We start from the raw sequence: 11,547 nt of genomic DNA, 5'->3' as shown, positions 1-11,547 counted from the left end.
GTGTGTGTGTGTGCGCGTGTGTGTGTGTGTGTGTCTATAATATAACAGACTTGTAATACACTTGCTCAAACTGATGATTGGTCCTTCTTGATCATCGATCAATGATGTCTGGGATTTTCAAATTAAGTCCGATAAGCATAAATCCGAGACATAAGGCATCGTGCGCTGGTCTGTGATCAGGGCTTGTTGCTGTGTTTGATTGAGGTAGACGGGGTTCCTTATTGATTGCTGTTGAGGCAACAGAAGGCTGACAAAAGATATTGATCAGTTTGTTAACCTGCTGTCCTGGTGACAGAACTCACTCAACCCAATCTCAAATACAAGATAGACTCCACAATATTAGAGTCTACAAAGATTTTTCCATGAAGTGTGTTCGAAGCATCAGAGTTTACCTGCCGCTCCACACTCTGCTGTTAGCAAGTGTGACCACCTACAGAAAAGAACAGGTTTTGGCAGTTTGCTGATCTAGAGCATTCAGGTAACTACTAAAACAATTCCACAGGTTCCCAAGAGCCAAGGTCTCAACAAATTCCCCCCATGGTCAAACTACGCAATATTCAGAAAATGCCAAAAATCCAAGACCAACATCTCAGACTCTACAGGCTTCAGTTAGCATGTTCATAGCAGTAGAATTAGAAAGAGACTGAACAACTATCGCTTGTTTGTAAGCGTTGCCAGAAGAAAGCCTCTAAAATAACATGACAGCATGGCTTAGACTTAGGAACAAACCTCAACACCTCAAGAACTTTGCAAAGCAGCGATGTCTGGAGATAAAGCACCTTGTTTGGAGAAAACCAAACACAGCAGGGCAGTACAAATGCTGCATAGCAACTGTCAAGGACAGCAGAGGAGCAGTGATCATTTGTACTCGTTTAGCAGCCACAGATCCTGAATATGTTATAGTCTCTGAGCTGACCATGAACGTCTCTGTATACAAAAGTATTCCAGACTCAAGCTAAAGCTAAGGCCTTGGGGGGAGTGGTGCCTGATCAAAATCTAGACCTCAACTCAGTGGCAGAGCTGTGCATGAAAACTTCCCTGCAAATCTCAACAAAGTGAAGAAATATTATAAAGAAGATGGGCCAGCGACAGACGTGCCCACTGCTGAGTCATGGGGGGTGTAGTTTTTAACAGGACTACAACGAGTCATGTTACATCATTCTGTAGTGTGTATTTTATGCAAATGCACACATTCATTCATATGTGTGTGTGAGTGTGTATACATTTATCTTTTTACTACTGTGCAAAGAATAGTACATTGCCCCAATTTTAATTAAAATATAATAAAAAATGAATGTGTTTGGAAAAACATTGTGAATGGCAGTCGTCAAATTTACTTGACATTCGTTTGCCTTATTTTTAAAATTAAAACAAATCCAGTTGTCTCCTTCTTTTCTCTCTAGGGTACATACCAAGTTACCTGGACAAGGATGAGCTATGCGTAGTGTGTGGGGACAAAGCTACAGGCTACCACTATCGCTGTATTACCTGTGAAGGTTGCAAGGTAAACCATGTGACCACATGGCCTCAGCCTTCGCCGTCTCCCTGTTCTGATCACGTCGCCTTCTGTTTTCTAGGGATTCTTCAGGCGGACAATCCAGAAGAATCTCAATCCAACTTACGCCTGTAAGTACGAGGGCAAATGTGTTATTGACAAAGTGACCAGGAACCAGTGCCAGGAATGTCGCTTCAAGAAGTGCATTGCAGTGGGAATGGCAACAGACTGTAAGTGGCCTCAGTAACAGGATATTTGACTCTTGTCTTTATAGCTTTTATGTCACTTTTGCATTTCTGCTGTTCTTCAATTGGAAAAAAAGAATTCTGACATTTATTTACAAAAACAACGACATTTATAAAGAAAGTGCAGAATTAGTAACAAAATCAACAAAGAAAAGTTGGATTTAAAGAAAGTTCATCAGGGTTTGTCATCACCTGAAATATATTTACTCCAAATAAAAGCAGTGATGATTTTTCACCACATGGAAAAACAAATAATGGTCTCCATATTCACGTTTTGTTTGATTGTGCCTTTCACATTTTTCATACAATGGAAAGTTTGTTTTCATGTGTGGGTCATTTGACTCTAAAGCCTCCTGCTACATTGTATCTGTATCATTTTTGACCGTGAGCTTTCTGAAAGTCCAAAACATAAAACGGTTCAAAACACAAGAACAATCATGAAGCATGAACAAGTGTCACCTCAGCGGGATGTCATGTTCTGTGTTGGAACAACTCTGCACCTCAGCGAGTCATCATTTTATGCCCCCCTACCCTCCTCCCTCCTCTCCCTCTTTCCTTTTCCTTCCCGTCCACTCTCTTGGCCTCCCTTGGCCCCCTGCTGACCCCCTTTATTTGCCCCAGTGGTGTTGGATGACAGTAAGCGGCTGGCCAAGCGGAAGCTAATCGAGGAGAACCGGGAGCGCCGTCGGAGGGAGGAACTGCAGAAGACGGCGTGGGACCGACTGGAGCCCACCCAAGAGGAGTGGGACCTCATCCGTATGGTGACCGAAGCCCATATGGCCACAAACGCCCAGGGCAACCACTGGAAGCAGAAGCGGAAATTCCTGGTGAGACATCGTCCTCCTCCTCCTTCCCTCCTCACCAAGGCCTTGATTGTATCGATTACTGTGCCCTGTTCAAACCACCAACCCCCCTGACCCCCACCTACCTCCCCCTCCCGCCCATCTCAGCCCGCTTCCAACCCGTCCCAGCCCCCTTCCGCTTCATGTCTCCTCCTCTTCCACCACCACCACCATTGTTCCACTGTTCCCTATGTTAATATGTCCATGTGTTTTTTTGTATCTCCTTGTAGAGTGGGGAGAATTAGCTGGACGATGGAGAAAAGTGTTTCCTCAACGCAGCAGCACTAATTTATATTGGAACATCTTACTCTTGTCTTATGTTTTGCCGAGCAGCAACTCTTAATTGCTAATACTAATGACTTGCTTTTTCCGTGCTGTTTAATTTTCCTCTCTTTCTGTTTGTAGCTTTTGATTTCACACCTCACTCTGTTTTTGACTAATTTTGCTTTTTCTGTTAAGTTTGATTACTCTGTCCGGACTCAGAGTCTGTCAGCTGTTTGTTGGCGTTATACCGAGTTTCTATGGCACGATTAAAGGGAACGCTCATTAATCGCAGAATTATTTGATCGGCGGGGTTTGGCAAAAAAAGAAGGCTTATTTTTCAGGATACTGGGGAAACGGGGGAAAGACTTTCCCTGCAGCAACATGAACACAGCCTAATCTGTCTGCAAACTTTCATGCAATTTGTTTCAAAAAGTGTTGAAAACGTGACCAAAGATTTGATTGAGGTCTCATACAAAGATCCAATGAAGAGCGTTCCCGAGGATCCGTTTGATCCGTGGTCCCGAGTCTTGCTGTGGAAACTCGTGTCCTATTTCTGTCTTTACCTGTTTTCTGTCTGCGCACTCTTTCATCTGTCTTCAGTTTTAACTTGTTTTATTTTAGTTGGCTTGACACGGGTTCTTCATTGAAACTTCACGATTCCTGTTGATTATCCAACAGGTCGAGGAAGCAATGCTTCTTAATGAAATAACATGTAATTTATTCTATACTTCTGACCAGAGTGCAGCGGGGGTGAAGGAAGCTAAGGTAAGACACACAGATACACGGTTCAGTTGAGCCTAACGACGGGTTTTCAGCCATTTACATGTAAAACGATGGATAAATAACAAATGATGCGATGAAACCAGCTGATGTCCACTCCTCGTTCTTTCAGCCTGAGGATATTGGTCAAGCGTCCACGGATAATGCACCTGAAGGAAGTAAAGTGGACATAGAAGCCTTCAGTCAGTTTACAAAAATTATCACCCCTGCCATAACCCGTGTGGTGGACTTTGCCAAAAAACTGCCTATGTTCTGTGAGGTAGGTTTGTTTGAGTGGAAAGGGTGACTGTGAATGTGTCACTGAGTGGTTAAAGCTGTATATTCAGATTGAATATGAATCTTTCACAGTCTTTGACATAATGGAAGTTCCACCTGTCCCTAAATAAGCCGTTCTTCTCTTTAACCCAGCTGCCTTGTGAAGACCAGATCATCCTGTTGAAAGGCTGTTGCATGGAGATCATGTCGCTGCGGGCTGCTGTTCGCTACGATCCAGAAAGCGAGACCCTCACACTCAACGGCGAGATGGCAGTGACACGAGGTCAGCTCAAGAACGGAGGCTTGGGCGTCGTCTCAGACGCCATCTTTGACCTTGGCGTGTCGCTGTCCTCCTTTAACTTGGATGACTCTGAGGTGGCTCTTCTGCAAGCTGTTATCCTGCTTTCATCCGGTAATCGCCTAGAGTGCACACTTACCCGAGTACATAAGAGGTTATTAAAGGGTTTTCTTTCTCGCTCTTCTAGGTCTCGCTCTATTTTAGCACAGCGGCGTTACTGCGTTCTTATTACACCGTTGGTAACGTTGGCTTACAGGGAACAGATTTTTAGGAAGTACAGCAGCGTGAATCTGCAGCTGCACAGCTTGTGTGAATACTTGGTTTTGACATGAAATCTATATCAAACCACAGTTTAATCAATTAATCACCGTAATCATTGTGAGGAGCTTTGGCCTGTTAGCTTGTTTCTGGCTCCACTGGCATTTCTCTGTAATACTCTCATTGAAGATCAATACTCGTGTGCTTTATGGTGCAGACCCATCTGTCCTGACACTTTACAGTATCCACTGACGGTTAGATAACACTGCTATTGGGGCAACGAAGCGCTTTGGGATAGAAAGTTAATTATTTGTGTTTATTGATCATCTTTAAATTTTGTACCAAAAAAGAAAAATAATTGTGAGTACTGCAATAAATAATAACTGACACTGTAGTGTATCCACAGCTGCGCCTGTGTTTAACTCATTTTCAGTCAAAAATGACATAAGAGTCATGAACACAATGTATTTGTACTGGATCTTTATTTTGGACATGTTTAAATAGTATAAGAACAACAAGAGAGAAAAAACAGACAAACAAACAAAACAATAATAATTATAAATAACTTACATGTTCAGAAACGAGCAGCATGAGCTCATTTAATCCAACCTCCTGTTCATGCCGTCTCCATCACAAGTTCTTCATTATAATTTCTTACATGTATTTTTTTATAACCTCAGTAACACGTATAACGATATATATGTTTACAGATATATCTACTTATATAAACCACACACCTGATCAGAGCCCTACCTCCACCACATTTGTTCCAAATCATCCCAAATAATACAGGAATTGACAAATACAGCAACCAGGTGATTCTCCATAAAAAGCTTTTGACTGAAACTGTGCGCGGTGTGCAGCGTGTCCTTAAAAACAACGAGGACAAAAGAAGAAGAACAGTATTTGACAGTTGTGTTAAGGCTGCTTCCTCATGCACAGGGCTTCATCACAGAAGAAGAAGCCATGCCTAAGTGAGGGAAACAGGAGGAATAGGCTCAGATATGCCAAATACACAATAACTGGGTGGAAGGAGGTGAGGGAGCATCCACACAGCAGCCAGTGGTGCTGGAGATCCAGTTAAGTCAGATTTGGATCCAACTGGGATGATCTTCATATTCCAGTATGACAGTGATCCCAAACACATAATCAAATCAGTCATAGATAGACCCTTGTGAGTTGTAATTAAGCTATTGTAAGCCATCCTTCCTATTAGCAAAGGAAGACCAAAGGTTATCAGGGTTCTCTCAGCACTGTTCCTCAGGGACAAACGCTTTACAGCTCTGCAGGACGCTGCATAACAACACTGTTGGTGTGCTTGTGTCTTCAGATCGTCCAGGCCTAACTAGTGTGGAGCGAATCGAGCGTTGCCAAGAGGAGTTCCTGTTGGCCTTTGAACATTATATCAACTACCGCAAACACAAAGTGGCACATTTCTGGCCCAAGCTGCTAATGAAGGTGACAGACCTGCGGATGATCGGCACCTGCCACGCCAGCCGATTCCTCCACATGAAAGTGGAGTGTCCCACCGAGCTGTTCCCTCCTCTGTTTCTGGAGGTCTTCGAGGACTGACCAGTGGATTTCTGTGTGTGTGTGCGTGCGTGTGTGTGCGCCTGGGCACCCTGGTGGTCTCAGGGGTGGAACCAGCAGAAAGCCCGTCACAACGAACCTTCTAACAGCACTACTGAGTGTCACTTCATTCCACCTTAGAGTAGCTCTCTGGTCTATTTTTGGATGAAACCATTCCTGACAGTGCGGGTACATGTGAATAGCTTTTTGACTTTTCTGGTTTGTTCTGTTATTGTTGTCATGGATATAACATCTCACCTCAGATTTGACTCTAGGTTTTTTGTTGTCATTATTGCATCATGGTAATCTTATCAACACTTGTTTGTTCGTTAGAAGCCAAGCACATGTTGTATATTCCTTCCTTTATGTTGAAATACTCGGCTGCTCGCCTCATCCACGACACGAGACGCCGTCAGCAAACCCGCTCCACTTTACCGCATTAATATATCAACCTTCGTCCATCTGGTGAGTGTCCAGTCTCTCCGGTGCCTCGCCATCCTACTGTGACCGTTAAAAACGCGTACTCTAACGGACGGCAGCTCGCAGGTGTCTGCAAGTCTCTCGGCAGCCGCACATTACGAGGTTAAGTTGCAACGCTGCATTCCAGAGCTGTCGGAAAAACAAACGTCAGCTCGAGACACGCTCCGAGCGAGAAACCTGAGCAGGATTTTGCAATATTAAAGGGGACCTGTGTGTCTTTTCTCAGTTGATGTTGCAATGCTGATTGTTCCTATTAAACATGACCAAAGTTTCAAATCATTTACTAAATATATGTAAAAACAATCCCAGCACTTGGACTGCTATTAAATCGAGGTTTCCAAAGGTTTTTCTCGCACCTTCTGTGACACTCGTTTGCTGCAGGCGGTAGAGCTCGTCCTGAGCCAGGCTTCCCGAAGCCGTCCTATTGGAAGAAAGTGGCTCGTTAGGTAAGGCGAACCTTAACGAGGCAGAGCTAAACAGGATGCTTTTAGTCAAAGGATAAACCGACAGTCTGCATGACGCACAAATCTAAGGACACTAGTCTGTTGGAGTGTCTCTACTAGAGTAATGAGTCCCCTCAAACTTCACACGGTGGCAGTGCACACTGCAAACACAACTTCTCTCTGGCCCTTCACACACACACACACACACGCTGGGCTTTCAGCTAACAGTAAGTCTACTTACTCAACCCTTAAAATGATATGTGGCATTTTGCAGGATATTGCATAAATACTGTTGCACTACAGCAGCATATATGGGCCAGCAAAATAGTCAAAGGTCAGCTCTCTGTTTATGAGCAGGAAGCATCTTTGTGTCTGGCTGAAAGCAAAGAGTGTTTATGAAATCAGAGTGTGGACACTAATAAACTGAGAGAGTGTCTCTCGCTTGTTGTTAATTGCCTTTGGACTTATTGTCAGACAGCATGATATGACCGGTGCTTTGATACTTTATAGACTAATGATTAATTAGCACAACCTCAAAGCATTTCATATGCAACTCTGACAGATTAACTGAAAATGCAGAGGTTCTGTGCGTTCAAACCTGTACAGTGCAAAATATCTTGCTCGAGTTTCTGTTTGTCTTTATTTCGACAAGAAACAAAACGACGAAACAACAAAACCAAAACTGCGATGTAGACGTGAGCGACAGTGAATGGAATGCAGAAGCAGCATTAAAATGAGCCGCTCGTCGTGCCGGAGACTCGTCACACGGTGGCACTGAGGCCAGGATCGTCTGTGTGTCACAGTACTGCATGTTGTGCCAAAACCAGGTGAACAATGCCCTCACTGCATCCTCCCCCCACTTCCTTAGTTGAGTATAAATTGGCTCCCTGTCGGTCCACACACAGGCTGTCCTATTTACTGTGTTTCAGTCTGCGGTTGGAACTTCAACTATAAGACCAGCATTAGATTTCAGTGTTTCATCTCAGCCATGTTGCCTCAAAGTCAAATAATTAGTCAGCATTTTTTCTGTTTGTTTAGTGTCTCCGTGAGTGGACGTGGGCTTTCTATTAAAACAGTGAAGTCATGGTGCTATGGTGAGTTGGGGCTATGGCTGATTGAAGCGTATTGTTATTTACATGTGTGAATAAGAGCCCGGCACCCTCGCAGGATGGCATGCATATAGTACAGTAACACACATGCACATATACAGAATGTACAGTACATCTGTGCAGCTGTTGTGCAGCAACTGATCAGCCACAACAATAAGACTGGCACAGATGCTGGGTCCCACTCGGGTACTGGCAGTGGTTTTTGGAGTGGGCCTCTGTCTGCCTCGGTTGGAGGGTTGGTAAATGGGAGGGTTTACCAGCAGAGAAAACCAGTGTTCACCTGTAACTGGTTTTAGTGGTGTGGCTGATTGGTGTATTGCTCACACAGATAACACATGGGTCCGACTCCACAACTGTGACCGACCTGTGGCATTCGGAGGCCAAGTAAACTGTATGCTTCGCCATCACCAAGGTACACTGACGAGGCTGGTGAGATTGTGAAAAGTAGAGCTCTTTGTTCTTTAGCCTCTGGTTTTGTTTTGTTTCTTGAAAAGGCCTCGGTATGGTATTGCCGTTTGCAATCTGACAGACCTCGGCTCTTTATATTTCGCTTTTTCGAGCTTCACACTACTCCTCAAAGCAGCTTGTATTTTATTTTGTTTCTTCTCATTTCTGTGAAGTGATGCCTTTTTATCAAAGCAATAGAATTGCTGCAGTGTTTGAATGACCCGGACCTCACACATATACACCTCGCAAACTGTACAGATTCAGATAAATGCACAGACAATCAGAGGGAGAGGCACCCGAGCTCAGGCTGGTCCCCGTCGACATGAAGGGCCGGGCCGGGCCCCACTGAGACGGAGCCATTCAGAAACGTAACGGTTGGCCACGTTTACATGCACCCCTGCGTCTGCAGCCAACGAAAGACTTTGTTATGTGAAGAAGCCTTCGACGAAAGCTGTCAGAACGCGCATCCAACATCAACGAGCTAGACTCATTAACGTAACATCACCTGTTTTTCTAATGAAATGAATGTCTTCATGTCTCAGTAGCAGGGGCTGGCTGCACAAACACATCAGAAGTTGGCTGACTATCTAATGTTCAACCCAACAGTCCCAGGATCTCAGCTCAGGACCTCAATGTCCCTTTGGTGTGCTTCTGTTGGTTAGAACATGTAGATTGAACAAAGTCATGTAAAAAGCATCATTTTTATGCGGTAAACATGGTTTGTTGTTGCACGTTCCCGGTTCTTAGGCTCTCTTTCACGTCTTTTTTTAACTAAAGACTTTTAGTCTAGTCTCAGGAATTTGGCAGTGTAACTTTTCAGACATTCAGCTAAAGTAGCAGCAACTATTGTTTGCAGCCCGAAAAACAAAAAGCTGTGTTTGCTCTTGATTTGGCCTGCCAGTCCTCCACCAGGATAGTTGTTGGGCTGTAATTAGCCGCTACCTCATGAGCGGGGAATTTTGGCCTGGGAATCAAAACTGGAACTTTGTTACTGCTGTCAAATGTAATAACAGTTCCCGAGTTTGTGCAGATGATTCTGTTTTCCTGTGCAGGTAAAGAGACACTAAGAAAGCTGCGCAGATTTTAACCACTGAAAGTCCAAAATTAGGTGATTGACAGCGTTATGTGTAATGTGTTTTTATAGCGTGCAGTAGATTGAACAAAGGTTTCTTTAACAGGCTGATGATATTTCTGTGAAACCACACCCCCTCTGTGAAGCTGCCCGACAGCGCAGTCATTCTCTTTGTGGCTTCATGTTCAGGATGCTCATCATAAGCATAAAATGAGCCACTGTGTGATCAGGACAGTGACAGCCGTCAGTTTCTTTCACATCAGCCCGTGTTCCTCCTTACTTTCTAGTTTGTTGCATTTTTCAATTTGCTGACTTCAGCTACAACGAGGGGATTACTGAGACCACCTCCCTCATGCTAAACATACAGTTTGAATATTGCCCGATGGTTTATAGGTCAGTGTGGAGTAGCTTAACACAAAGAAGAAGAAGAGATGAAAGTCAGAGCGTTGCAGGCTTACTCGTTGGAGGCAAAACATAAAGGCAAGGGTGGCTCAAAACTTTTGCACAGTACTGTATCTAAAGCCTAGCCCTGTGATTGGATGGATGGAGCCAGCCTGTCTGTGCAGCCAGCCCCGTTGTCAGAGAATGAACTTGAAGGTAGAGACGTCTCACAGTTATCATAAAAGTCACATAGATACTGTAAAACTAATGCAGGTCACAGTTAAAGAACTGCTGAAAAACACAATAATCAATAATCATGAAGAAGAAACAGTGTGAAACAGTGACCTGGATAAAAACAATGAGGAGGGCATTATTTGGTTTCTGTAAAAAAATATATAAATAACCTGTCAGTAATACTTTCACTCATAAATGTAATAAAGTCGAGCAGTTCATAACAATAAACCTGTCAGTTTTATGGTTGAGGCAAATGATGGCCTTGATGTAGTAATATATCATCAAACCTGTAAACTTATTTCAGTCTGTGGGCGCTCTAATATGAATCCTGAAAGTTTAGCTTAAAAAGCTGGAGAGCAGCCGGGCTCTTTGACAGCTCCTACCCACGTTCCTCTGGGTTCTCCCGATGACTTTGTTGGCATGTTGATCAGTTATCTGAGCGTTTTACTGAAAAAAGCACTGAAGAGGAAGTGAAACCAAAACAAGGAGTTAAAACTTGCAAAGATCTGCAACAGTCAAATAGTTCACAGCAGGATGATGAATGCAGCTTTAATCCAAAATAATCGACATGTTTTTTTACACTTTGATACATAGTTTTACTTTTTTTTTTTTTAACTTTTTTGCGGGACGGCTATAAATTGGGTATCTTGTATCCTGGCTGTGTTCACTGAGCACATACGCAGAGCTGTGGTGCACGTAAACGTCGTCATTGCTCACCGCTGGTTAAGAACATGTTCATTTTACCTGAGGAGGTGAATGTTGGCCGTGATATCTCCCGTGAGTTGTTGCTCGTAAGGTTTCTCAGTTACAACCAATAGCAAGAGTTGCGCCATAGAGAAGCTATTTTACAGTACAAAGGAAAAGGATGTATATTTTCAGACTGCAGATTTTTTTTACGGATGTTAGCATAATATGAACATATTGTTTTTGCATAGTGTTAAAAAGATACAGTGTTGCTCTCAAATGTATTTCCACGTCTGATGGAGACGTATTTAAAAAAACAAATGATAAAAACAGTTAAATTAGCTGGATTCATGTCCAAAAGAAACCACACATGAGCACGTTTAGGGACAGCGTGGTCAGAAGGAGGCGGTCATCCACAGTCGGCACAGATTTCTCTTCTCTCCTTGTGTGTTTGAGTGTCTTCTTGTTTAAGTCATCTGTTTAATGCAAACTGGGAATTCGACCGGGAAGTGCAGAGAGATGTGAAAGTGAATCTGTGGCAGAAAAAAAGGAAGAACAAAGAATATTGTGTTCCTCAAATGGCTGTTGGACATTTTCAGCTTGGAGGACTGATGATTTTGTTTTTGCCTGATGGGGGATGATTGCAGAATTTGTGATTTGGGTCTTAAGAATAAAGATGGTTTTGAGAGAA

The 11,547-nt window shown here is 43.4% G+C and overlaps 1 protein-coding gene across 6 annotated transcripts in view; it reads left to right on the top strand.

The window, feature by feature from the left end:
- Positions 1 to 11,547, top strand: part of thrb (thyroid hormone receptor beta) — a 106,840-nt gene extending 95,293 nt beyond the window's left edge. For 4 of the 6 annotated variants that reach the window (XM_005748874.2, XM_005748871.2, XM_005748872.2 and 1 more), the window contains 7 exons: positions 1,404 to 1,504; positions 1,578 to 1,725; positions 2,362 to 2,567; positions 3,525 to 3,611; positions 3,739 to 3,885; positions 4,035 to 4,293; positions 5,768 to 11,547. In XM_005748874.2, the coding sequence (XP_005748931.1) occupies positions 1,404 to 1,504; positions 1,578 to 1,725; positions 2,362 to 2,567; positions 3,525 to 3,611; positions 3,739 to 3,885; positions 4,035 to 4,293; positions 5,768 to 6,009 (1,190 nt within the window). In that variant the 3' untranslated portion in view covers positions 6,010 to 11,547. The remainder of the gene's footprint in view (positions 1 to 1,403; positions 1,505 to 1,577; positions 1,726 to 2,361; positions 2,568 to 3,524; positions 3,612 to 3,738; positions 3,886 to 4,034; positions 4,294 to 5,767) is intronic. The other 2 variants (XM_005748876.2, XM_005748870.1) reach the window with 1 other exon arrangement.

This window comes from Pundamilia nyererei, unplaced genomic scaffold, assembly GCF_000239375.1.
Source record: "Pundamilia nyererei isolate P.nyererei 1_Seehausen unplaced genomic scaffold, PunNye1.0 scaffold00232, whole genome shotgun sequence".
Classification (NCBI taxonomy): Eukaryota; Metazoa; Chordata; class Actinopteri; order Cichliformes; family Cichlidae; genus Pundamilia; species Pundamilia nyererei.
This window is presented reverse-complemented; position numbering and strand designations above follow the sequence as displayed.